Source organism: Meleagris gallopavo, chromosome 10, assembly GCF_905368555.1.
Source record: "Meleagris gallopavo chromosome 10, MGAL_WU_HG_1.1, whole genome shotgun sequence".
NCBI classification, from domain to species: Eukaryota; Metazoa; Chordata; class Aves; order Galliformes; family Phasianidae; genus Meleagris; species Meleagris gallopavo.
The window spans coordinates 20,551,446-20,578,570 of NC_139413.1; the positions used below are offsets into that span (position 1 = coordinate 20,551,446).

The following is a 27,125-nucleotide window of genomic DNA, read 5'->3' on the forward strand; positions in this document are numbered from 1 at the left end:
GTGGCAGTAAGTGGCCAGAAACAAATTTTGGAGGAAGAGGATGAGATCTTATAGGTACAGTCCCACAGCCACTGCTCCCTGATGGGGGCAGAGCTACAGCAACTCCCAAGCTGAAGGAGGATGGTGCAAAAGGAGCAAGCACTCAGCGAACAAAGTCCCCATTTCCACCTTCCTCCTCTGTGCCATGGGATGGAAGGGACCCAGCCCGAGGTGGGCTCAGCCACAACTCCAATAGGCAGAGGGCACTGATTGTACAGGAGGAGCCCCAAACCGAGGGTGTTGGGGCAGGTTGGAGCTCACGGCAGCTGCACGCAGAGCACTGGGGGAAAGAGGAAACAAGGGGATTGAACGGGGATTTTGGGCCTTCCAGAGAACAGCGCAGGCTGTAGGGGACTGGCCATGGTCAGCTTTACTGCAGGGCTGCTTCTTCAAAAATGCCGCCAGAGGAAGGAAGGGACAACCTGGTGGCCATCAGGGTTTGCTATCGGGCTGCGATTTCTTTCACCCAGCAAATATCTGTGGAAAGACCCTCACAGTGCCTGGAAGGGGCTGCCCAGAGCCCAGGAGGAACACGAGGCCAGTGGTGCCTCCGGGAGCCCGAGCACCCCGAATACCCAGAGCAGGGATACGGGGGCACCCCGCTCCCAGCCTTGCCCACAGCTCCGGGCATCCCAAAGCAGCACAGGGCTACAGCGCGATGCCACTTTGCTCCACTCTGTGGAGTGGAAGCGTAGTTCTGGGTGCGCCAGAAGCGATGCGGGACCGGACCGGGAGATGCTGAAGAAGCGCGCCGGGGTACCAGGACCGGGGATGCCCGGGGCAGGGAAGGACCGCACCGCGGGTGCCCAGCGGGGACCGGACGGGCCGGGGGCGCTGGGAGTGGCGGCGGCCTCCGCCCCGCGCGTCCGTGCCCGGGGCCGCCCCCACGTGCCGCCCGCCCCGCCCCAGTCCCGCCCCGGTGCCGCCGGCGGAGGCAGCGCGGATCGGCCCAGCATGGAGGGGACGCGGCGCGCCCTGCTCCGCCTCGCCGCCGCCTGCTGCCTGCTCTGCGCCCTGCCAGGTACCGCGATGAGCCGGGAGGGGTGGGGGATCCCGCCGCTTTCGCGGCACCGGAGCTGGAGCAGCCCTTTAACCGGGGACGGGAACCGCGGGCCGCGAAAGTTGGGCAGAGCACGGCGCGCTGCGGGGATGCTGCGGGACAAAGCGGCGGGACAAAGCGGCGGCTCCGCGTCCCGGCGGCCGCTCCCGGGCCGGAGCTCCGCGGCTCCACGTGGACCCGTGCCGGCGGCCACGCGGTGGGAGCGCGCCGCGAGCTGGGGGTGGGGGGCGCCGCCGGCCGTCCCGGTAAGCGGGGCAGCGACAAAGCGTGGGGCTCGGCGGGAAGCGGGCGTGCTCCTCTTCTCGGCTGCCGGGAAAACAAGAAACGGAATAAAGCGAAAAGCTCCCAGCCAGCCCCCCTGGGGGGCGGGGGACAGGGGTCGCAGCACGGCGAGGGCAGCGCTGGGGGCGAAGGCACGAACCCAACTTTGTCTCTGGTAACCATCCATGGGGCTGTGGCATGAACCCTTCGGTGCTGCCTGCGGGGCTGTGGCTCTGAGCCTCGGGTGCCGTTTAGCGTGGGGTTGGGGCTGAGCGCGGGGAAGTGGCCCCAGACCCACCTGTTATGTGGGGAAGGCACATAAGAGAAGGTTCCTGGCTGCCGGCAGTGCGGCTGCAGTGCGTGGCTGCGGGGTTCCCAGCAGCTGAGAGCCGTTCGGCCCCACGCTCACCCCGTCTCACGGCTCTGAGCACGTCGGGGTACCCAGGGAGTTGCCTTCAGGGGGCTCCTGAGAGCCCCTGGCTGCCGTATCCCAGACGCAGGGATGTGGTCGAATTAACTTTGTGCTCGACTTCTCCTGTGTTGCCTCGTGCTCAGTGCCCCACTCCCGGCATCCCTTTGTGGCCCCAGGAAATGGCACCCATTACAGTTTGGCTCTTGCAGTTCTTGGATCCGCTACCTCACCCCAGACCCAGTTGAAAGAGAAAAGATTTTGCGAAATAGATGGCACAGGAGAGCTGCCACCAATAAAGAAAAGCCACATGGCGAGCTCAGCCCTTAATAAGACACCAGAGAACCACACCAGCACAATGGAGGTGGAAGGGGTCACCCAGCACCTGGCCCCAAAGCCAAACCTGCCTGGAACTGGACTCATCCCAGCAGCACAGATGTGTCTCTGCCCTGCACCTGGTGCTGGTCCTCATTGGCCCCATTCTGTGTTTGCTGCGGGGCCAAACACCACTGCATCCCCCGCACTCTGCCCACCCCAGCTCTCAATGCAGCCTTTCTTCGCTGCCTACGGAAATCCACTTCCTCCAGCACCATCAGTCTTAAAAATAAAATCCCAGGGTAATCTTGGGCTGGGCACCACACTGCCTCCCCTCTCCTGTACTGAGCAACCGGAGAAGACAGCTCAGGATAGGGAGCAACACCAGCATATGAACCCCATCTGCATGCCCACAGATATTACAAGGGGTTTACCACTTTTTACTAGAGGAAGGGAGGTAGGCAGCCCCAGCACGGCTGGCTCCAACTCCCAGCACTGAGCCACAGCTTGATCCTCAACTTGAGGTGGTGCCCCCCCTCCACCAGGACACCGACAGTACAGGGCTGCAGCACTCACCTCCTCTGGCCATATTCCTCCATGCCATGGGGAGAGAGGCAGGCACAAAGCACAGACACAGTTGGTACCCCATGGCCAGGAAGGTCCTGGGGCAGGGCAGGATTCCTGGTGTCCAGGCTCCCCCAGCTCACACCACACTGCTTAGGTTCCCTGCTGAGATGGGGCTGCTGTTAAGGCAACTGGCTAATTAATTTTCTCCTAATGACATGAGTGCTTCCTCCCCTGCAGCTGTGGCTCCTGTGGTAATCATGGCCGGGGCTGGCTGATACCAGATCTACTGCTGTGGTGGTTACTGGGGTTACACACATTCCCGGCCGAGGCTCTGAGAATCATATGTGCCCCCAAACCTCCAGGCAGTCTCTGGGCAGAGGTGTCTTCATCACGGCTCAGTCCTCAACCGAGGCAAAAAGTAAACAGCATGGGAGCGTGGGCACCTCCCTGCCAGGCAGGCTGCTGTGCATCTGCGTGCAGCCTGTGAAAAATAACTCCTGGGGAGGTGGTGGTGGCCGTGCAGACAGCCTGGGCTGCCCTGTCTGGGGAACCTGGGGTAAGCCCCCCTCTCTGAATGGGGGAGCAGAGGAGGAGCTCCATGCAGACCTGTAGCACGGCTTCATGCATTTCTCCCCGTCCTGGCACGGTGCGTGCACCCCTAGGCTGCTGGGTCCTGCAGATGGGTGCTACCCCACATCCCCCACATCTCCCAGCACCGCCCCAGGTGTGTCTGTGCTGTTCTTTGGCTTCCCTTAGCATGAAGAGCCCACGCTTGGCATTCACAGCACTGTTTCCAGGGCTGCTCCATTCTGCTCACAACTCTCTCTGCCACCCATCCCAAACGCAGCACTACCAAACAAGATGGTGGCACTGAAATTTTCCTGCTCCCCCCCCTCCCCATTTTGCTTCCCGGGGGCTCACACCTGAGGCCCGGCATCTGCACCACCCTGGGGAGGTGTCCCGCTGCCTGCCTGGGCAGGTTGGGTGCTGGGCTGTCCTTTGCCAGTGCTGCACTCGCTCAGCACCCCGTATCTAATCGGAGCCACATCCCGTGCTCAGCTTGAGGCCTCATGCCCCATTGTGCTGGAAGGAGCTCCTGGTCAGGAGACCCTGCTATTCCTGTATCTTACCACAGCCCTTTGCAGCGTGCCTGGCCTGGCTGGTTCCCAGAGCCCTGCTGGGCACTTGACACCTATGCTTCAGCTCTCCTGGTTCACTGCTCATACCTGGACCCCTAGCAGCAGATAGAGCCTGTTCAGCCCCTGTCTGCCAGGATGGGCATGGAGGCAATCCTGGCATTAGCCCTTGTAGGGAAAGTGCTGCAGCCTGCTGCAAACACAACCTTGTGACATCCCACCTCCATTGAGGTCCTAGCTGGGACCAGGATCCCAAAGCAGTTGGGAGTTTGCTTTATGGTATCCCTTTTGCCCTACCTGAAATCTCTGCTGCTCAGGCTCTATAATTCTGGGCTCTGAGTTACAGTGTAAAAGTCAGGGCTGGCTGCTGTCTGATCAGCAGCTATTCCAGCTCTGCTTCTCAATGAAATGGTGAGCCTTGGGTTTAAATCCCACTGTCTGGCTTTGTTTGCATTTATCCTTCAGCTCTCTTTCCTTGAAGAGGCTTTTTTAATTACCCTTGGTTGGTAACCATCAAAATATAATAACTGGCAACAAAAGAATTTCTACACCTAATGGGGTACTTTGCTAAGGAGGAGAATGTAATTGCTGAGATGCAAGGTTACTTTTTAATCATTGCATTAATTTTGCATTTTGCTGTATAGTTTGTGAGTTGTTACACTTCAGTGGGAACTGAATTCAGTTAGTGCACAAAAATAGCACTTGGGGAGGTGCAGCTGGATGTGCTCTCTGCAGGCAGCTGGTTGCAGGGAGTGCAGGCGCTGATGTCCCATGTGGGAGCCATTGCAGGCACCAGGGATCCCTGATCCTACAGCACCTTGCAAAACTGTGGGTGGATCTTTTCCCTTCTTTGTGCTCAGTTCTTCTGGGCAGCCCTGTGAGCCTCTTGCAGCAGTGGCTGCAGGCTGCACCCCATGCTCTGCTCTCTTCCAGCCCTTAGCCAGGCTGCCACTGCCTTCCCTACTGCATGTGGCTCTAGTACCTCTCATCCCAGGCTTACTACAGAAGGGATTTTGGAAATGGTGGTGAACTGGGATCAGATTTGTCTCGGCTCCTGGGGAGCCGCTGTTTCTGGCTGAGATATGAAGGAAGATGCAGAGGACAGGACACTGTACATTCACATACAGACCTTCCGTAGCCCCTCGCTTGGCCCCAGCCCTGCAGCCTGGGCAGGGAGAACACAGCAGGAACAGCCCTGTCTCCTGCAGAGCTGGCTTCCTTCACTCTGGCATATTTATACCACATCTGTTCCAGAGCTGGTGGGAGCATAGGCTGATGTGTGGGGGTCCATCAGCAATGCCTGGAGCCTCCCCTTCCCCACAAGTGGGAGCATATCCCGCTCTCATTCAACACAGGGGCTTCTCAGACAGCTGCATCCCTCCTTCCCAAAGGCTGCTCACTTCCTTCCCCCCGTTTCCCAGACAGAGGTCACTGCAGTCAGAGATGTCTGCTGGGAGTTGCACACCCTCCTGCCCTGCCCTGGCGTGCTCTGAGATCGTTGCTTCCCAGCGAGCTGGCAGCTGGCCTGGCTCCTTCACTCGCACCATGGCTGTTGTTGCTTTGTTATGATCCAAGGGTGACCACTGTTGTGCCTTGGAAAGTGAAGCATCCTCTCTGAGTCCTCCCCTTCCTTTCCTATCTGAGGCAGAGGGGCCTGGTTCCCTCCTGTCTGCTGGAGATGGAGAGGGTGATGCCTCAGGCAGTGCAGCCACAGCCTCCCTGGCACCTGGTGCAGGAAGCAGAGCTGCTCCAGGAGGATGCCAGAGTAACGAGCTCTGACCTGCACCTCTGCAAGTAGCTGATAAATAGCTGAAATCATCATTGCTCAGCGATGGAGCAGCAGCATCTAGGCTGGAGGGCGTGATTTTCAGAGCTGCTGGGTACCAAAGAAGCAGGGCCGGCCTCTGCCTTGCTGCTTTGCAGGGCTTGCACCAAGCTGGGTGGGTGCGGGCTGCAGCTGGTGACCACTGTCACTACAAAACGGTGGGAATCAAAGCAGCAGCAGAACACATCTTAATGCGAACCGTGGAGAGGCGTTTTTATTTTAAAGCTGAAGGAAAACACATTGGTGCTCGTGCTCTTTAGCATCCAGAGCTGACACCAGAGCACATAAGGGTGCTTCTTGGTGCTCCACAAGGCCGGGCTGGTGGCTTTGGGTGTGCCCTCACTCCTGGGAGGTGGCACGCAGTGATGGTGATCTTTTGTTTGTCTGTCTGCCGCAGAGCGATCAGTGTTTACTCACTGTCCTTCATCTCTTTGTCCATCCTATGTGTCTTGCCTCTTTCTCCATCTCACCATCACCTCCTAATGGCTGGAGGTTTTGTGTGAGCTCAGTTTGGGCTTCCCCTCATTCCCAGCTCTCCTTTGTTTCCTGAGCTGGGATGCTGGGCTCAGTGACACGCTAATCAGGTGCCATCTACTGCGGTGCTCAAAGGCACCTTACTGAGTTCCCATGCCCAACCTGTCCCATACTTGCCAATTTTAACATCTCTACCAGTGTTACCACTCCAGTGGAGTGAGGGAGCTGCTTCTCCCCACAAACCTCCCTGCCCCACAGCACCTCCTGGCAGGGATGCTAGCTCCTCTGCAGGGCTCACTCTGCTTCCTCTGGTTTTCTGTTCTTAGCCATGGCACAAGCATTTCAGTGCTGCTCAGCCCTCTGTGCCACACACCTTCCCCCAGATCTTTTCCCTGCGTTACCCCAGTTACAGCTTACCAGCCCATGGGAGGCAGCCCCAGCACAGGCCAGCTATTCAGAGCAGCACATCAGCAGGCTTGCTGTTGGCCGGGCACCTGGCCACCGCCTTTCCTGTTTATCCTGCAACAACAGCGTGGCTCTGTGTGCGTTGCTGCATAGGGGCAGGTAGCGGCGTATTTACGGAGCACCCACCTCTGCCCAGCTCAGATCCTGGGCACTGCCCAGCATGGGCTCTGGGTTGGCAGCACACTGTATAGCATGTCCTGGCCACAGGCAGCTAGGTCCTGGATACATTGAAGGGAGAAGTGCTAAGCTTTTGGTCTTTAAGTTGCCCCAGGCTCCTCTTGAGAGCTCGCTCTGAATGTGCCGTGAAGGGCTGAGCTGCTTGTGCTCTCGTGGGACTGGGGCCCTGGGGTAGAGAATCATGCCTCTGTCACTCAGCTCTGGGGTTTGGAATCCTGCAGCTGGTTGGGGTATCGCGAAGGGCTCTGGAGAGAGATGTATTGTGTCTTTTTTTAGGCCTTGGTAAGTGCTGGAGCTGGAGAAGAGCTCTGATAAATGTGTCCATTCCAAAAACTGCTGAGTTTTTCATCAAAGCCTTTGATGAAAATCAAATCAGAGTGGGCTGCTTTGCCGATGGGTGAATGTTTCTTGGCTAAGGCACCCACCTCAGGTGCTTCTCCACTGTGGACAGAATAGGCACAAAGATGGATTCTCTTCAGTACTTTTATTTTCTTCTGTGGTTAGCTGTCATGACTCTGTGGCTTAGGTAGAAACTTGGGATACAAATAGCAAAAATATTGACCATGCAATGTTTCCAAGTGCTCATGAGAGTCCAACCTTGTGTGGCAACATTTCTCTGTTTGTTTGTTTGTTTTTTTCTGTTTACACCCTTCAAAAACCCCAACGGGATCCATGTCTGTCAGTTGGCAGTGTGAGTGCTTTGCAGCTTCCCTCCGGTGTGCTGTCACACTGCTGAGCACATCCGAGAAGGGGGTCCTGCTCACAGCCCTGCCTGCTCCAGTGGGAGGCGGAGTGGCTCTCCATTCCTCCAGTCACACTCGATGGTGATGATGTGTTCATAAATAGCTCGTGAAGGCAGCTGCCAAAGTACACCACCAGCTTCTGTACAGCTCTGCTCACATCAGTTACAATTCCTCTGGCCAGGGCAGATAATGATTTAGCTTAGGTGGTAGGGGAAAATTATTTTCTCAGAGGGCAGTGAGGCCCTGGCACAACTGCCCAGAGAGCTGTGGGTGCCCCATCCCTGGAGATGCCCAAAGACAGGTTGGATGGGGCCTGGGCAGCCTGAGCTGGTGGGGGCACCCAGCCCATGGTAGGGGTTGGGGCTGAGGTGGCTTTAAGGTCCCTTCCAACCCAACCACTCTGTGGTTCTATGATAGAGAAGGAGGAGGCTCCCCATAGCAGGTCCCTGCCAAGAGAGGAGAGAAGTTATTTGAACTTTTCCCCCAAGTGTGAACTTGTGCTGGATTTGGAGTTAACAGGCTGGGTAGATTCAGCTCCTGGCCTGTCTTGCTGTTTAATCTCCCAGTGTGGGATTTCTGAAACATTTCTCAGCACTTCATAACTCTCTTCTGTAGGAGAGGGACAGAAGACAACAGAGGCTGCGGGGCTGTCACCTCTTCTTAACACCGTGCCAACCTCTCATCAGCTCAGGGAAGCCTCTGACCTCAGCCCAGACACTACTGCTATTCCAGAGACAAGTCTGGAGATAAACGTGACTGCTGCAGCACTCAATGCCACTGGAGTTCACCCTACAGAGGTGGAGGATGTCTTCATCTCTGCCACCCCTGTGGTTGGCACCAAGACAGAGAGACTGCAGGCTTCCACTGCTGCCAGCTCCACAGGCATCACAGTCATACAACGTGAGCACCACAACACGAGCTTGTCAGCTAATAGCACTGAAATCCCCTCCCCTGCCTCAACACTGAGTACTCTGGAAAAAAGCCCGTCTGGCCACGAAGTCACAGAGCCCTTCAGCGCAACCGAAGAAGTGGACGATGCCAGCAGTGCCACCCCAACACCTCCTCCAAATAGCGTGCCTGGTGAGGTTCTGCCTTTCCTGACTGCACAACCTGGGATCTTCGGGTGCTGAATGGCTCTGCTCCCATGAAATCTTGTGGGAACTGGAGATGGGGGGAAGTAGAAATATCCTGTTCAGTGGGACTGAGCTGCAGAGGTGCTCTTAGTTCAGCATCCTCCCTGCAAATCCCCTTAGTTGTGGCATTAATTCTGTTGCCTGCTTGCTTAGACATTGATTGTTTGCAGTGAAGGCCATGTATGAAAAATAAGTGGGCTTTTTAGCACCGTGCCTTACAGTGTGGCTCAGCTGTGCCTGTGCCATAGGACTCTCTTGCTAGCCAAAGGGTTGTCAGTAAGCTGCTATTCTTATAGTCCCCCAAAGTCTTCTTTACAACCTTACCTCCATCTTGTCCAGTCCTACAGCACAATGCGCTTGCACTTTATCCTTTGAAATAATTGTTTGTCCCTATTCTGCAGCAACAACCAACAGATCTCAGCTGGAGCCGATTGATGGGCAGACCACCGGGCCCACAGCAGCAAGAGCTGAAACCAGGCCAGGAACGAGCCCTGCAGTGGCCACAGAGGTGGAGCCCTCTGCTCCCATTTCCACTGTAGGGAGCACATCCCCTGCCAGCACCTCCAGTACTGTTATGATGAGATTCCCTATGACCAGCTCTCCTGCTGCCAACACAGCCGCCATCCCCACCAGCACATCTCCAGTGGGGGAGCAATTGGAACCCATGCATGAGAAAGCTTCTGTGTTGGATGTTGGTGATGATGAAAATCCAGGTAAATGCTCTGCACTTGTCCCTGCTCTCGCAAAACACGGCAAAGGGTTGGGGGTACCTCAAATTTCCTCTCAGTTGTACTGAGCAGAACAACTGTGAAGACTCTCACTTGGCCCCATTCCCTTGCAGAGCTCCCAAGTTCTGATGCAGTGAGGGCTGACCCCTTGGTAATCACAGTGATCTCTGTCTTCATTGTCGTGGTGGGCATCCTGGGCTTGGTGGGCTTCCTGAGATACCGCCGGCACAACAGCCGCATGGAGTTCCGACGCCTGCAGGACCTGCCCATGGTGAGCGATGCCTCAGCACTCACTGCCTTGCTCCTGGTTTTCAGCTGCCTGGCAATTCTCCTTCTACTGAATTAGCCATGTTTGGGGTATTTGTAGAAGAAAGGACGCCAATCACAAATCCTGCTCCCTCTTAGGTCTCTCTCCATCCATCCAGGGTTTGCATTGAGACGGCAAGTCTTGTGGATGGCCACTAAAGCTCTCTGCCTTCCCCTCATTCTGCAAGGGACACTAAGAGGTTAAACAGAGAGAGAGAGGAGAGTGCCATCCAAATTTTCCCTGAAACACCACCTTGCTAATCTATTCTCTCGGATTCCAATGTATTTGCTTTGTGACTGTGACAAAGCAAATTTTATGCTCAGTTCCAGGAGAGGTTGTCTGTCTGTCAGTCTGTTTGACCCTTTGGTGATATGAAAAGATATGAAGGGCTCAGTGCTGGGGAGGCAGAAACCTGCAGAGGTGCACTGATGCCCTCCTGCAGCTAACTGCAAGCATGTGGATGTTGTCACAACCTGAGTGGTGTTCTCCACAGCCATGCACACAACTCTTCTCTCCAAAACACACAGCAGGACAGGAGAGCAAGTGTCCAAAGATCCACTGGAAAGGGGTGATGTTGATGGTTGGGCAAATGGCCACATTGTGACAGTAGGGATGGTGAGACTGGGGCTGTCCCATTAAAACATACTCTTTTCTGCTTCTAGGATGACATGATGGAGGATACCCCCCTCTCACTCTACAGCTACTAGGCAGCCAGGCTGCCTCTGCTTGGTGGGCTGAACTTCCCAGAGGAGAAAGCCTTGAGGCCTTGGTCCCAGACAATCTGCTGACAAATGAGGGGGCTCTGACTTGCACACAACTGAAAGATTGTTTTCAGATGGCTTTTGGTTTTTAGATATTTTAAATAGTTCAATTTTGAAATTTTTATGCTGGAAATCAGAGCCCAGGTCTGGCTTATTCCTTCGGGCTCTCCTAGAAAAGATATCCCAAAGAGATGCCTCCTCCTTATAGCATGGTGACCAGTTAGCAAAGACAACCCTTACCATCGTGTTCTGCATGGAGCTCTTCTGTCCATCTTGACAGCTGCTGCTTTCAGAGGGGATGGACGAGTGAGCCATGCAAAAGCTGTTACACTGGTGGAGTCAGCACAGGAGACTGCTGTTTTCTGAGGGAGCCAACGATGTGAAGATTCATTCTCTTACGCTCCCTCTTGTTCTGTTTTTTGGTTTTTTGTTTTTTTTTTTGTTTTGTTTTTTTTAAGTTTTTTTTTTTCCTTGCACTTTTTTGTTGTTATTGTTTCTGTTTCAGCTTTAGTCCTGGGCTTGGCACTGCCTATCCTGAAACACCTACAGGGATGAGACAGACTGCCCTGCTTCCTTCCTACATGCACACCTTTCCTCATTAAGGAAAAACAGTTATGTGGCTACTCAAGAAGTACTGCTTAGAAATTGCTGGAAGGACACCAGCGTGATTTTAGCTCAACAGGGCTTGTCAGAACTCACTCAATTGCCAACCAGACACACTAACTTAGTCTCACCACAATTAGGAAACTGGGTCTGCCATACTTGCTGCTTTCAGCGTAAACTATTGCCCAGGCTTTAAAAATGCTTTAGTCCACATTTATGTCTGGATTGACACATCTTTCTTCAGATACCTCCCATTTTGCTGCTGGGATCTGGTTTCTGAAAGCTGTTACACAAAACTAGTACTGCACTGTCCCTCCTCCCAGCACAAGGTCAAAGCTCCTTTATAACGTTGGCCTTTGAGCCAGTTAGCGTCCTGTTCTGAGGACAGAACCTGGTTTTAGTGCCTTCCTCCCTTCCCTTTCTAGGTGTTAGGCTGATTAGATTCTGCACTTTTGCCTCAAAATATCACTGGTGTAAACTGCAAGGCTTTAAGGTCCTGCAAGGAAACCCACAGACCAGATCCTCTGAGCACAAGTCTGAGGGTTTTCAGGTGCCCTTCCTTCAGACAGACCAGTTAGTGCATGGCATGGAAGTCTTCTTGTCATGAATACTGGCTCCTGTTTTCTAATTCACATTTGATTGCAGGTAAAGAGAAGCATGTGCCTTCTCAAGAGCATTGGATTTCTGACTCAGTTGCTCCCGCAGGACACAGCAAGGGCTAGAAGTTACATACAGTTATCTCCCACACTGCTCTTAGAAGCCTCTGTTTTTCCTCCTTCAGTAGCAATGCTCACAGAGCCCACAGACAATGGATAAGACTCACTACCAAAAGTATCTATTTTTTTTTTCCAGTGCTGTTACTATTCTTTTTAGCAGGGAAAGGGGAAATTCCCCCTCAAATGATTTACGAAGCCCAAAGATGGAGTAGAAGTGGTCAAATGGATGAACCAAGAAAGGCAGCAGTTCCTCCTTCCGAAGGGCTGACAAGTGGCTGCCGTGCAGTTAGGGTTCAGCTGTTGGCTTTGGCCTTGCATCTGTTTATTGTAAGGGTGCCCAGTAGAGAGGGAAGGACGGTTGGTTCTCTCCTCCTATTATTGCATGAAAACTGAAGGGCAATTGTCACAACTCCAAAGCTTTTGTATCAGGCATTGTCTGCACAGAGCAATCTCCTTAGCTACAGGCTTGTTCCCCCGCCGCAGGGCAGGGTGCTACTGGTTTTTTGGCACAAAGAGAGGCAAGTTCGTGGTGGAAAATAAAACTCCATCCTGGCTGGAACTGGTGTAGGCTGGCAGAGCTTGAAAACCATCTCTGCACCAAACAAAAAGGGCAGGGTCTGGCTGTTCTGGGTTCCTGTTTGCTGTCCAGGGGAAAGGGGTGAGGGAGGAAACTCGCCCGACACCAAAGTGCAACTCTCTTTGTAAGATATGTTAATAGTGGATTTTTTTTTTCCGCAATAAAGTTACAAATTCCAAAGGTGTGCTCCACATCCTCATACTTTGCTATGGTTGAATTAGACAAAATCTGTCTTAGAGAGCCACGTTAATCTAATGTACCTTCAGGCTCTCCTTTGTTTCCAATTGAAGCTGTCCTTATTGCCATCTATTGTCAACTGAAACCCTCTATTTACAGAAATGTCCTCAGTACCAGTCTAATCCAAGCCTAGGTAGCATTAGCACTGGTTGGACTAGATGATCTTAGTGGTCTTTCCAACTTTACCAACCTTAATGATTCTGTGATCTGCCTTGCTTCTTTCTATAGTACAAACTGAAAAGCAAATTGAAATGAACACACTTGTTTAGATTTATAGCTGAGGTGAGGCTGCCAAGTTTGGAGATGGATCACAGACCGGTTGCATGGGCTTCTTCTCTCTCCCCTTCCCTCCTCTGGTTTATGGTTTGAAGGGTGGATAACAGCTCTGTTCTTACCACCCCTTAGAGCAGAGTGCAAGAAATGTTGCACTGACTCGGAGCAAGAGTGCAGCAGCAAGGCAGGGAGGTAAAGCAGTACATTGCAGCAATGAAGGCTATGAAATGATGCACAACCTGGGAAGCTTTCAGCCCACAGCCAAGCAACATTCTCCTTGTATTTCAGGGAGAACAGAAAATGCCGACTGTCATTTTCCAAATACCGAGGAAGGAAGCAGGAGGCTGTGTGCCTCCATGTTATTTATACTCAATTATCTATAACTAAGTTCAGTAAAAATGCAGATTTCTCATGGGGGAAGAGAGATGAGTTTTAATAAGCGTGCCTCCTGAACCTCTGCCAGAGATGTTCCCATCCAACTGCTGCTCTGCTTTGCTGCAGAGTGAGTTCTTCAGTCCTCCCTTCCACTCCCCACAAAGCCAAAAGAAATCATATGGTTCCTGATCATGGAACAGCCAAATATGTGGTCCTGCTCATTAGTCACCAAGCAGTAAGCAAAGCTGGAAGACCATGACCACTAATATAAGAGCTCCTGTCAATATTAGGCTTCCTAAACCGTGCTTTATTTTTGCTTTATTGGTAATTCCACAGAACTCTGTAAGATGATCAAAGTCTTCAAACTTCCTCATACAACTGTATTTGAATGGTTATACTTCCATGCACAAATGCTGGTTCCTCACAGATCTGAGAAAACCAACTCTTCCCCAAAGCACAACTTGAGTACAGTGTCAGAATGCAGAGCACCATCATCAGCCAAAATAGGACATTTCCATTGTGGCTGGGGATATACAGCTTGCAAACGACATCCTCTGCCACAGCAGATCTTCTAACATTAATAAGCTTTTGTAAGCAATCATTAACTATTAACACAAAGGAAACATAGGATGCCAGACGGTGTCAAACTTGATAGACACGTGTGTTTTGAAGACAAAGTGATCAATGCACTGATCTGCATGGCAGCCTGCACAGCCTTCTGCGTGCTTATTCCCACTTCCTGCCTAAGAAATACACTTGAAAGACGTCCTTCGCCCAGGTCTGCTCCTCATGCACCAGCAGTTCAACAATGGTTAGCCTCAGTTCCTCTGCAATAATTTTTCTTTTGAAAGACCCATCAGCCAAATAACTCCCTGAACCACAAAACCAGCATGATCTTGATCAGACGAGCGGTGGTCACAGCTGCAAGAAAATAAGCGTGTTTCTGTTCCTACTGTTCAGTTCCCTCTCTGTTTACAGGTAGGCCCAATCCCCCACCCACAGTTCAAATAAAGAAAGAGCACGGTGAGTTACCACAGGTATCCTCCCAACCATAAAACAGGTCTCCCTGTGATGAACTGCCCAGAATTAATACATCCCTGCAGCAGAAGCCTTTTGCTAAGGCTCTTTGAACTATAATGGAACATCTGTTGACAATCTCCCGCAGGGGAACTTCTCTCCTCCCGTTTTAATCCTCTCTCCTTCAGAAGTACTTCTGCTCTGAAATTAGACACACCAGTTGCCACAGATCGACGTGGAAAGGCATAGAAAGGTTTTCTTCACATTGGTCTTTCCTGGGAGCTGCAGGAAGAAGGACGAGCAGTCACAGCCCTCTTTGGGATACTCCTACAAACTGCTGTTAGGTCTGAATTACAGAATTATAGGTTCTGCTTGGAACAAGGCAAGGCTCATGGTTTGTGGAGCATGCCTTTCAGCTGGGCTTGGGGATTCATTTGATTCTGACTCAGAAGAGTTTTACCAGGGACAACTGTGAATGCTGGCTGTGCCTTCTGGTCTTATGTAGGGACACAGGGAACAAGCCACTGGCCTCATTTCTTCCATTTCCTCATTGATAACCTTGGGGAATGGAAAATCATTTTCACTTTTTTTTTTTTTTAAAGGATCTCAAAGCTTTCATGCAGAAGGCGGTTGGGCACAAGGCTGTTTGTGGCTGGCTAGCAGAAAGGAAGCTTGTTTCCTTTTTAACAAGAGGCTGAGAGGCACTGGCACAACGGCTCACTTTGTTCTGCTGTCCTACCTGGTGCCCACAGCGACTGACAGAACTGTCCTGACGTTCCAGCCACCCAAGCTGCCCTTGATATCCTCACCATGACCTGCTAACAGCTGCTCACATACTCAGGTCCACTGCAAGAAGCAGAGTTGAACTCTGGGAAGCAGCTGTTCCCTGGTGAGAGAAAACTAACTGATCTCAGATTGAGCTTCAAAGCAAAAGCCACTGTTGGTGTAACTGAGTGAGATGTAGGCCACAGAAGCAGCTGCTGCCTCTGCACCCAGTCTTGTCTGTGCTCTGTATCCCACCCAATATCTGCTGCTCTCAGATTAGCAGCACCAACCTCTGATTTTCTAACCAGCTTTAACAAAGCTCTGCTGTGCCCACTTCACTTTCCTCAATCTGTGCCACATTCCCATGCCTTTCATACTGACTGAGAAGTTGGCATCAAAGGGAACACCACAGATCTGTCTCCTGCACTATCCCATGTGCAAGAGACAACCTTCCCCACTGAACAGGCAGTTCCCTCCACCCTCTACATTAAAGAAGGCTTTTTCTAATTAATATTAAACGCCACACAGATGTAGTTCAGGCAAGGCAGGTCACTGCTGAGGTCATTTGCTCCAGTATATTTCTGGCCTCTTTTCCTGCACACTCTCCTCCAGCTCAAGACACAGTACGGAGACATCTTTACAATCTACAGCACCAGAACAAGGAATGGGCCTTCCTCAGACTCCTTTCTCCACGTGCCCCAAGAACAAATGACAGCCTGTCCAGCACTGCTGACTCGGTGTGGACTGCAACCCCTGTCAAATTCTAATACAAAAACATCCTCATTCATCTTCTACTGAAACAAAGAAATACCAAATATCATCCCCAAATACTGTGCAAGTTCAAATTAAAATAGATGTCCATGTATCAACACAGCTACAGGGTGCTCCTACTGTAATACTGGTCAGGGTTTCTATGATACAATGACAGATAAGCAGGTTTTTCTTATTAAATGAAGGATAGTGCTTCAACATCTGACTGGCAAAGACCTGTACAGGAGTCCATACCTGGCATGTGCCTCAGAATAAATGCTAAAAGGAAAAAATCTAACTCCTTGATATGACATGGAAGCTCCTTAGGTGTTGTCCTCACAACAACCTGACATCTAGAAATGTCAGATTACAGTTGCAGCTACAAAGCAGTTAATTGTTGCTGGTTTGCTAGTGAAGTCTGAGTCAGCAGGATTAGTAAAACGGGAAAACAGAACACAAGGCAGTTTAATATGCCTTACAGCCTCCATTCACAAGAATCTTAAGCATCTTACTAAAGTAGGGCATGAATTTTTTCTTTTAAAGGAACATTAGCCCTTTGTTCCTGATTTCCTTTAATGCTGAGCGTTAATGAAAACACAAGGAGGTTTTATATCCTAAAAGCAAGGCAGGAATCCAAAAGGATAAAGAGGCTGAGAGATGAACCTTTATGAAGCAAGCTATTTCCACCTTCCTAATCTCGCTGGCTGCATGCCAGCACCAAAACAAAAACGGAGCCACATTAAAGAGTGGTACCTTGGAGCTGCCGGAGGAAGTGATAAGTATCACAATTGGCCCTCACACGCAGCTTTACACTACCCTGACACTAGATGGGGGGAGGATGAAAGAAGACACAGGCACACACACGTTACCTCTGTCCTTGGCATAGCTCAGAGCAAAGGTTTAGCTGTGACCTGAATGCTAGTCTGCAACTCCAAACCCCGCTCCTTCATGCCTTTACGTGCCTAATACTCACCCCCACCAGCAGTACTGGACACAGCAAGTGCCTTTGTCAAATAATCAGTATGAACTCTGGAGTGCCCTGAACAGCAGACATAAAAAGCTTCTGTAGACTCTACCATTTCATTATTGTGAAACGTCTGTAAGTCTTGAGAGTGCGAGCACTTCACTCACCTTCAAGCACTTCAGTCTCTGCAGTGCTGGAAAGCCTCAGGAGCTGAGATCTTTGACATTGAATTCTGAGATAGAATTTTCACCCAAAGATGGAGAAAACCACTTTGCCTCTCAGCAAATTTCTGCTTCTCCCTGAAATAAATATATAAATAAATTAATAAATAAAAAGGAAGGAAGCAGGAGGTTAGGTCAGAAGTTCAAGGATTAAGCTGCTGAATCTAAGTCTCACCTTTTCTGACTGCTCTTATCATATGGAGAAACTGCTGCCATCCTGATTTAATTGCATTTTTTTTTATTGCATGAGCACAAGCAGTGGCATAAAGCAGCAGACAGCAAATCCCATGATACACAAACCTTGGCAGGAAAAATGTACAGGGACCAGATTTCATCTATCTTTGACACCAATGGCCCCAACCAACTAAATCATGCAGGAGTAAAACACAAAGCCTAGGCCAGCTCATTTCTGCTCAAAGCCACAGTCACAGTGGCAAACACTTCCAGTGCAGCAGCCAGACCGTGTTGGGAAGGAACAACAGGACATCTCACCTGACAAGTTCACTAAACCAGAACGTTAAAATATCACATCCCAGATGTTCTGTTTTCAGCAGAAGAAGCATCTGGCAGCAGAACACCTCCCTCCTCACCTAGCCCCGCTATCTCTATTGTGCCAATCCTGTTATCTCAGTTGTGCCAGCCCTGGGAAACACATTACAACAAAACAAAGCAAAACCAACAATGATACATTTGTTAGAAGCTCAGCTCTCCGATCAGATTTACAGCACAACAACAACGGCACTGGCAGAATCTCTTGAGGCAGTGTGCCATGAGGCCAGGGCAGGAAAAAGCAGAGGGGTGGGCACATTTCATGCTGATATTGACAGCAAAGATTCACCCCAGGAAATCACAGCATGACAGTGTGACATAACATGGGAAGGCCTTAGGCTCCTCTAGAAAGAGGGAAGAGATATTTAACCATAGGAGAACTGCAATGAAGTTCCATTATTGCATTAAACATCTCACCAAATTGATCCAATATCCTTTATTGAAGAAAACCTAACAGTAGAGTTGCACTGACCTCCACACTCAGTGTACACTAATGCTTCTCTACTAATAAAGACAGGCAGTAACACGCTTATGGTCATGAACAAGAAAGATCAGAGAGCAAATAAGGAAGTAAGATACCTTTAACTCCATCTCAGTCACCAAACTGCCACGATTTGTGCCCTGTGTTCCTACCTAATGCAGGGCAACAGCCCCTTCGCTGGGTCAGCAAGAGGTTTCAAAAGCTTTGGAAGGAAAGCAGAAGGAAAATCCCTTATGCTACAGGCAATACAGCATTGTGGTTTGGTGATATTTATTTACTGTCCTGGAGAATACAGAGAATAAAAGCTCCTTTTGTGTGAACACTACATGACGACAACCAGTCACGCTATTGCCCATGCAATGGCAGCCCAGCCTGAGGGAGATGAATGGGTGTGTTGTGGTTTTACTAAAAATAAAATGTATATATATACACCTGTGACATAGATCCCTCAAAATGACATCACTGCTTCCTCCCCTCCCTAAGTACTGATACTTGTTCTCTGGATGCTTTTTTACCATAACATGAGGCTGCATAGAAAGCAAACTCTGGGGGCAACGACACGAATCTCCATCTCAACCTGTGACCATTCAGACAGCTGATAGTTCTCCCAGGGCAGCTGGGGTCAAGCAGAGAAGGGGAAAATTAAACAGGGCCAGAAAGATCTAAAGATCTTCAACAAGGAAGCTCAGACATCGCTCTTATCTCCTGGGAGCAGGTCAGGGCCCTGGGGTAGGGCTGGGGGAGCAGGGGCCAAGCTAGGAGAGGTCAGAGGCTCAAGTTTAGTTCCCACCAGCAGAGCATGTGAGGGAGGGCTGAGATGGTTAGGGGAAGCAGTGAGCCAGCTCAGATCCTGTCAGCTCAGCTCTAAGGACAGCCGGGAAGGGAACAGCAAGTACTCACAACACCCACACAGAATTAGCTGAAGGTGCTAACTCTCGGGGTATGTCTATTAGTCTGCCACTCAACCCCCTTGCTGCCAGTCTCAGGGCTGAACGTTTGCCTGCACCCAGCCGGAAGTCCTGCACAAGACAGGACAAACACTCAAGCTGTACCCACTTGGAGCTCTTCCAGTTCAGAATTTAAAAAGAACACCTCGCCTCACGAGGCTGACGAATCTACAACCTTCAGCATCAGCAAAAACAGAACCACGCCAGCCACAGAGATTACCTGTGCCCCACAGGACAAATACTCTCCTCAGGCAGGTACAAAGGGCACCATATGGGAAGCTGGCAAACAAGGGCTGTGAGATGAGAGACCAGACCCCAGCACCTCTGAGCTTACCAGCACAGGGCCCATGAGAGCTGGCTGAGGCAGTGGCTGTGCTGCCAGAGCTGGGAGCAGCAAGCAGCCAGCTGTGACACAGTCCTGCAGCTCCCAGGCAGATGTTCCCCTTGAAGCCCAGGAGCTGCACAGATTTGGGAACCCCTGAAGTCCCCTGGAGATGTATCCACTATGCCTGATGCGGATGTGCAAGTATCCTCCTGCAGCTGGAGGCTTCCAGAGCTGTACCGTGCTGCTCAATGCAAAAGATACAGTCCATTTGTTGGCCTTTCTCTCATTTCAGCCTGTACCCTCAGCTTTCTTCTTTCCCTATTCTTCTATCAAATCTTTTCCAATGCTCCCTTTTGCAAAGATCATCCACTTTCTGCAACAACCCAAAAAATCACCTACTCCATTTTGGCTGCGGTAGGACCTGTTATATCAGGATGTTTACATTATTTCTCACTGATACATGTGTTGAGGACACCTAACTGCCCTCTTCACAAAGACCCCCAAAAAGGCTCTGGCTAAGCTGTACCCTGCATCTGATTTTCCATCTCTGTTGCCAGGCAAAACCTAACAAAACAAAATCCGCCCACAGCTCTCCCAAAGGCAAGGGATGGATGGGATGGATGCAGAGCCTGCAGGCAAGCTGCACGCACACTGTCCTCCCACAGCTCTCCCAGTGCACAGCATGGAGTCACAGCAGACTTCTGCTTGAGAATTAGTGCAGGAAAGAACACAGCTAGTAAGCTGGAAATACAGGAAAACTTGGAGAAGAAAAATTAATTCTAAACAAGATAGATGTAACCCTTCAGTCCTCCTCCTCCTACATAGAGACCGATACAAGAAGCAGCTCCTGGAGTTCTAGACAGCATAAAGGACATCTGTATATCTGAAGACCGTCCCAGAGGTCTGGCAGATCTGAAGCAGAACTCAGGACTAACAGCAGGAAGAGGCTGCCCTAGAACTAATGATGAAAGTTATGGGAAGCTGCTATGGAGATGACAGTAAGAAGCCCAGATCTGAGGCTGAGTCTGGTGTGCTGGTAGAGAGCCAGGCAGCTGCAGAGGATACATAGACTCAGATAGAAAAAGAGAAAGGGGTAACATGGAGCACCTGCCCACACTGCACACAGGCAGGGCTTTGTGTACGGTGAAAGAGAAACACTATAATATAGAGCAATATATGTAGGTTGCTCCGAAAGTGATGCCTCCTATTTATTTCCATAGAAAATACAACAGCTCCAAAGAGCACAAGAATGCTATTTGATAGAGTAAATACTCAGCTACAACACACTCTTTTTCCACCACAGTCACCACCAGGAGCTGTGCATTTCCACCAGAAACGACGCCATTCTGTCAGACCGCCCCTCTACTGCCATCTGTTGTACGGCAACGACACGGAACGGGACACGGGCGGGAAGTTCAACCTGTGCTGTCGTACCACCGGCACCCGCCTCCAGGTGTGCGCCGGCATCGCTTCTGGAGCAGCCCTCACAGCACGGGTGGGCGCACCGGAGACCAAAAGCAACAGCCATTGGTGAGGGCTGCAAAGAGGGAAAGCAGACAGTCTGCAGCGCTGCTGAACCCACCTCAGGCAGCGCCTACAGCTGCAGAAATGACACACTGCACCTTTTGGACGCTAAATGAGACTCCCCGCTCGAGCTACAAAGCGCACACGGGTTGCAAATGGCCGCGCTCCCACAGGCAGCGCACTACAACTCCCATGGTGCCCCGGGGCGGCCGTCTCCTAGGAGACGCGGCTCCGCCCCCGCTCCCCCCGCTGCTGGCGGGCCGAACTACCCTTCCCGCGGGGCTCCGCGCGCCATGGAGGAGCGCGTGGCGGAGCGGCTTCGCGGCGCGCTGGGCCCGCTCGGCTTTGAGGTGCACGCCTTCAAGGTACTGACGTCACACCGGCGTGCGGTCGTCGTGACGTCACCCTCGCTGGCGTCGTGCAGGGAGATGTCGCCGTCCCGGGGCGCGGGGTGCTCGGGGAGGTCGAGAGGGAGTCCGGTGAGCACGGAGACGTGCGGGCGGCCGCCCCAGGTGGTCAGCCGGCAGCTGCCGCGCTCCTCCCGGCCGACAGCAGGCGGCAGTGTCGGCACGGTGCGGGGATGGGGATGGGAGCGGGGATGGGAATCCGTGCCGTGACCCCGCGGAGCGGAGCAGCTCGGGGCCTCCGTGCTGGCCCTGTGCCGCCGGGGGAGGGCACGAGAGTGCTTCCAAACCGACGGGGTTAAAGTCCTCCGAGCAGGTTTAAAATTTAATCTAAGTACAGAACCGTACCGCTATGTAGGTGCCGACTGCTGCGTGGGTTCGTGAATGCAGATCCGTGTGTGCACCGGAGCTGATATCAGTGTCTCTGCCTCTTGCACTGCCCGTGTGCTGAGCTCCGTGCTGGGCTTACAGCACTGTATCTCTTTCTAGGTGTAACTGTCACACGCTTTGCCCTGGTGCATGACTGGTGTACACTGGGAAATGAGCAAACCTTGGATTTGCATCTCTGCTATTCCTTTAGCATCTGAATTCAGATTCTTGAACAAGAGCCACAAAACTGAGTCAGCATTGGGGCTGATGTAAAAATGCATCTTTGTAGTGAACTGAGTTTGCATTTCATGTTTATGTTATTACGTGCAGGACTGGCTGCTTATGTCACCTCTTACGTCCCTTTCAGATCCACTCCACTGATACGCGGAAGTGAGCAGCGTCTTGCAGCTTCAGGCTTAATAGCACAGTCACGTCACTGAATGTCAGACCTGGTCTTTGTGGTATCGCAGGGGAGCAGGCATTGTCACCCACAGACAGATGGTGTTGTGTGGCAGCCGCTGCCCTGAGCCCTGCCCTGCTCACATCCTCCTGGCCTGACCCCTCACTGTGGGCTGTGCTAAATCCAGCCCTGCAAAGAAATTTCCAGATGCTGTGTGTCACAATGTGTGCACAGCTGGTGTGCTGGGGGACGCCGGCACTGCTGGGAGCTTCACTGCCTTTCCTTTCACACATAAATGCTTCCTGGTGAAGAAATACGCAGTGCCCCTCCTATACTGGACACAGCTAATTGCAACTCGTACCATCTCACTGCAGCTCGTTGGCTTTAAGCAGAAAAGGACTTTGGAAGCTTCAGCTCTAGAGCTGATTATAAACTATAGTCCCGTGCTTTATTTCCATCGAGGTCTCCTGCTGTTAAAAGCCCTTTGAGGCCTTTTGGAAATCAGCTATTCAGAGGTCTGCTTTTGTGGGATAGTGGTTCTGTGAGATTTTTCCTACAGGCAGGGACGTTTGCATGCAGGATTTAAATTCAGGATGAATCTGCTTCTGCTGGCACAGTGGGTGTGTGCTGTGAAAGTGAGTCCTGTTCAAACAGATGGCTGAGCTTTCGGGTCACAGACAGGCAAAGAATCAGAACAAGCAGTCGGAAACATGTCTAAGTCAGGATCCAAGTAAGGGAGAAAACAGCTGTAAAAGCTTTTATCTAAACCAAAGCATCTGATTAATCATAGAGAGAATGGTTGCTCAATTTTCCACCTATGGTTTCTGAGCAGAGCTGGATAGAAGGGGCAGTCATGAGGTGAATGCAGTAGATGCTTCACATCAAGGTACAGCTTCCAGAAACCAAATCCCAGTATGCAGAAGCACTTGATGTGAATGGACAGTCCTTGGCTGGCTGCATATCTGGGTTGCAAATTAAGTGGCTTTTTTCTTTTTTTTTAATTCCTGCACATCTGCTAGCAAAAAACTGGTGTCCCTGTTTTAATGGAGATTTGCTTTTCTTTGCTAAAGGTTGGATGGTACAATGCAGTTCTCCAGCCAGCCTTCCATCTCTCCTACCCGGATGACACACTGGCCTTTGTTGTCCTCAGCACGCCTTCAATGTTTGACAAAGCCCTTAAGCCTTTTGTGAATAAAGAACGGTTAAAAATAATCAGAGACCCTGTGGATCAGTGTGTGTCTCATCATTTATCAAGTGTGAAGGAGGTAAGAGCCTGAAAAGCTGACTCCTTTTAATATTGTGGCATATAACCAACCAGGTGGTTTGAACAGTAGACAAAGCCTTCTAGGCTCCTGCCCTCACTCTTGAAAAGGACAAAGCATCATTCACATTCTGTCTCTACCAGTAACCTGTAGTTATGCAGGGTGCTTTACAGTCACAGTTTGAACACCCAAAGGTGTGAGCATGCTGATAGGGTTCAGTATCAGGATGTGGAATGTGCAGGCCTCTCACTGTGCCTGATTTTCTAGTATCCAGCACTTCTGTAACGACAAATCTTTTTCTATGGGTCTGTGCTGATTTTTTTCTCTTTTTCCCCAGATATTCCCTGACCAGAAAGTGGATGTCATTTTTGATTACGAGATACTGCCAAGCCGAAGGCCCAAGTTCTTGGCACAAACAGCTGCTCATGTTGCTGGAGCTGCATATTACTACCAGAGGAAGGATGTGAAGCTTGATCCCTGGGGGGAGAAGGTGAGGCAGAGACACAATTTGAGAAGAAAAGACACCAAACTGCTATCACCAAATCATACAACTATTTTTACTGATGAATTCTTCTTGCAGGAAAATACAAAGTCCAGGTGACACATAGCTGTGTAGCTAAATGAAGAGGCAGGAGTCAGAGGCAGCCAAAACTACGGTGTGTTAGAGGGATGTGTAAATGGAGAAAAATATTTCTTAAGCCTACTTAGAAGAATACACTTCAGTGCTAAAGACCTACTGACTGTAGCATTGCAAATAGCAAAAAACAGCTTTAGTCAGTCTCTGTGTTACCTTTTCAAAGAGACCCCTCCCCACACTACAGTATGGTTTGTGTGTGGGCATAGGAAAATGGAAATCAAGTGCCATGTGCGCAGGGAAGGGTTTTCTTTCCTTGAATAACTTTCCAACTGGAAGCCACAAGTGTAAGAAATTGCTTGACCTCTAACCATTACCAGAGACAGAGTGAGACATCCTAGATCTTTTTTTTTTCACTTCCAGAAGATCTTTGGCGTATGTATCCATCCCAAGTATGGCGGTTGGTTTGCTATCCGGGGTCTCCTGCTGTTCCCAGACGTTCAGGTACCATTCCTGGAACAGTCTGCTCCGGTTGACTGTGTGAGCACAGAGCAGAAAAGAACAGAGTTGCTGGAGTTGTTCAATTTCCACTGGCAGGACGGCCGCTACAGGGATATCATTGAAGTGAAGGAAAGGTACTCTGAGGAGCAGAAAACCTACTTTTCCACTCCTCCAGCAGAAAGATTCAGGCTGCTAGGGCTAACACGTTTCACAGAGTAATGTGGTTCCATGAAGGTGCTGGGCACAGGTGAAGTGTAACTCACCAGCACCTCTTCCATAGTGCTGAGGAGGAAGCTGTGCTGATAGGGACTGAAAATCCAAGTGTTGTGTACAGCATCTCAATCCAGACTTCAGCTTCTCAGATACAGAAGGAACACTGCATCATAGCACTTATGGAGGAAGGTGGAAGCAGTCAGTTCCCTTGCTGATGCTGATTTTTGTGAATCCCATTAAGATACTCATTTGTCTGCCTGGGCAAAGTTGAGACACCCTGACAATGGGAAAACTTGTGCTGCTTGTTGCAAAAGTTATGTTTTTTTCCTCAAGAATGTCTTCTCCCAATATTTTTGTTTTATGTAAGAGTAAAAAAGTTATTTATTGCTATTGCATTCTGAAATAATTTTTTTTTTGTTTGAACTCGGGGCAGATACTTTTCAGATGTATCCAGCGTTTCATTGCCCTGTGCTGTAACTCTCTCTAGGGAATACATGTTCAGTCCTCAGAAGAACATTTATCTGCATTCCCTCACTTCTCATGAAGCTGGCTTATTTTAAACAAGAAATCTTGTAACATCTCCATTCCTTAACCCCCAAAAGAAAATTCTCCAGAGACTGTTTCCTTGGTTTGCATGGTCCTGCGCAGGAAATGGGAGTGGGCAAAAGACAGCAAACAGCAGCAGCCTCCTTGCTCAGGGTAGTTGTGGAAGGCAAAGGGACAGAGTGAAGGTCACAGCTCAAGTCTGACACATTTCCTATTCACCCACGGTCAGCTTCTCAGAATGAGGTGGAAGCTTTAGGTCAATAAGAAGCACTCACCCATTATACAGAGCAGTTTGCTAAAATCTTGGGGAAGATGCTGCATAACCCCTAGCTTTTACACTAAGATAAATAACTGAAAAAGTCAATTCTTGTTACCTTTTTCAAAGGTGGATGAGAATGTAAAGTACTTTCCAGTGCCATGTCAGTCATACCACAGCTGTAATACTGTAGCTTCCTGTTGTACTTTCTAGATGAAGGAGATGCATGCATGTAAAAACCATTACATGAAGTGTTGTTGCAGTTAGACACAAGCAGAGAAAAAAACGGGTAAAAATTCAGCCAAAATTCACCACACATTGCTGGTTAATACATTTCCAGAGAAACTTTTTTTTTTTTTTTTTTAAAGATTACTGTTATGTTAGGTTTGTTCATAGGTCACAGTGGCAGGGGAATGAGGAATTAATTTACCTCAGAGAAGTTATACCTCATTAAAATAACAGAGTACATTACAAGAATGTTTGATGGAGGTTCTGTTACTTTACTGCAGTGCAGTGCTGCAGAGTGCTGAGCACTTTTCTCCTTTTGATGCCAATGTGGTTATGCAGAACTGAGCCCTTTAGTTTGTGTTGTGGCTTTCCATCCCTCTTGGAGACCCAGGCACTAAAGCTGCCCTCACAATAAGACAACACTTGATGGACTTTTTTGTAGTCTGGGTAGTGAATCAGCAAAATCAATAACGCAGCATAACTAGTCTGTTATTCCTGTAAACACAGCAGCAAGCCTGTGATCACTGGCTTTGTTCAGTGTCTGTTGTTTCAGAAACGTGTTTGTTATGTTCATGCGTTGTTCAGCAGACAGCTGACAATAATAATTGTTTTTAAACTAAGCAAAATAATTAAATTCAATTGTTTAAATTCTGCTTGTTACAGATTAACTTCTGGTTGAAATGTTGGTTAACCTCCCAGAGGCTCCCAAGTCAACTGGAATTTAACAGGGACTTGAGCTGATGGTTCATAGTAGTCGTGTATATAAAATATTGACTCTCTTAGAAGGACAGTGATGTTCTTAGAGGGATAAACAGTGATTCTCTGAGAAGGAAATATATAGAGAATGGAAGTTGATTTATAGTTTTACATAATGGTTTAAAGTTAAAAAAAATGGTTTGGGTTGATTTCTTACAAATATTAAATATTTTGTCTTATTTCACTCACTAAAAAGATTACTGTAGCTATTTCTTTGTAATTTTTTGTAATTTATTTCCCATATGTGGTAGTTTAGTTAATAAAGTGTACGAAGGTGCAATAATCATGAGAATGGAGTGTTTTTAAGTTATGCAATGATTGACTTGTGGAGAGCTAAGGATGTTAAAGTAAAAACTGATCACCGTGTATTTAACCACACAAATACTGAACTACGTCAGACATTCAAAAGTCAGCATCTGAAAAGAAAAACAGAGCAATCTTAAGATGCTGTGAACTGTTAAGTCTGGCTCACCTGGGACACTGAAACACAAATGAAGCCTAATAAATGTTGATCTTTATGAGGTTGTTTGAGTGAGATGGTTTAACAAGCAGCACATGACAAGGCACCTTGATTTTCTTCCTGTGTTCTGGCAGTAACAAAAGGTAGATCAGGGTGTCCAGCAATAACTCAGCTGAGGGGTTTTCCTCTCAGTAACTAAAAAGCAATACCTGTAATTACTGGAATTCATTTAAAAATATTAGTGGTATTATATCAAGTAAGGGCAAATCTGTGTTCTTGATGCTTCAGGCAATACAGTTATGTCAGGCAGAACAGAGTACAAATATTTAACTCCATATTCAATCCTAACATAGTAGTTTTGGAGTGAATTCTGTTTGTTCCTACTGCCTTTCAGCCAAGTCTCTGAGCACCACAGCTGCAATTGCTCTCCTT

At 49.8% G+C, this 27,125-nt stretch overlaps 2 protein-coding genes across 4 annotated transcripts; both read left to right on the forward strand.

Annotated features, from left to right (window-relative positions):
• Nucleotides 1–914: 914 nt before the first annotated feature.
• LOC146543731 (uncharacterized) lies at nt 915–12,476 on the forward strand. Of its 2 annotated transcripts, none has more exons than XM_085232309.1 (5): nt 915–1,060; nt 8,087–8,551; nt 9,006–9,317; nt 9,446–9,603; nt 10,302–12,476. In XM_085232309.1, the coding sequence occupies exons 1-5, from the start codon at nt 994–996 to the stop codon at nt 10,344–10,346; spliced, it is 1,047 nt and encodes a 348-aa protein (XP_085088435.1). In that variant the 5' UTR covers nt 915–993; the 3' UTR covers nt 10,347–12,476. The 2 variants fall into 2 exon arrangements, with proteins under 2 accessions (XP_085088435.1, XP_085088436.1); XM_085232310.1 differs by having other exon boundaries at nt 8,087–8,371.
• An 8,478-nt stretch (nt 12,477–20,954) lies between these two features.
• On the forward strand, nt 20,955–26,516 carry MMACHC (metabolism of cobalamin associated C). Of its 2 annotated transcripts, none has more exons than XM_003208800.5 (4): nt 20,955–21,089; nt 22,968–23,162; nt 23,497–23,649; nt 24,157–26,516. In XM_003208800.5, exons 1-4 carry the CDS (start codon nt 21,018–21,020, stop codon nt 24,451–24,453), a joined length of 717 nt encoding a protein of 238 aa, XP_003208848.2. In that variant the 5' UTR covers nt 20,955–21,017; the 3' UTR covers nt 24,454–26,516. The 2 variants fall into 2 exon arrangements, with proteins under 2 accessions (XP_003208848.2, XP_010714483.2); XM_010716181.4 differs by having other exon boundaries at nt 21,003–21,203.
• The last annotated feature ends 609 nt before the right edge of the window (nt 26,517–27,125 follow it).

Coding starts and splice junctions, on each gene's coding strand:
- LOC146543731 (XM_085232309.1), top strand. CDS start 994: ATGGAGGGGACGCGGCGCGCCCTGCTCCGCCTCGCCGCCGCCTGCTGC. Junction 8,552..9,005: donor TCCTCCAAATAGCGTGCCTG/GTGAGGTTCTGC, acceptor CCTATTCTGCAG/CAACAACCAACAGATCTCAG. Junction 9,318..9,445: donor TGGTGATGATGAAAATCCAG/GTAAATGCTCTG, acceptor ATTCCCTTGCAG/AGCTCCCAAGTTCTGATGCA.
- MMACHC (XM_010716181.4), top strand. CDS start 21,018: ATGGAGGAGCGCGTGGCGGAGCGGCTTCGCGGCGCGCTGGGCCCGCTC. Junction 21,204..22,967: donor GGAGGTCGAGAGGGAGTCCG/GTGAGCACGGAG, acceptor TCTTTGCTAAAG/GTTGGATGGTACAATGCAGT. Junction 23,650..24,156: donor TTGATCCCTGGGGGGAGAAG/GTGAGGCAGAGA, acceptor TTTCACTTCCAG/AAGATCTTTGGCGTATGTAT.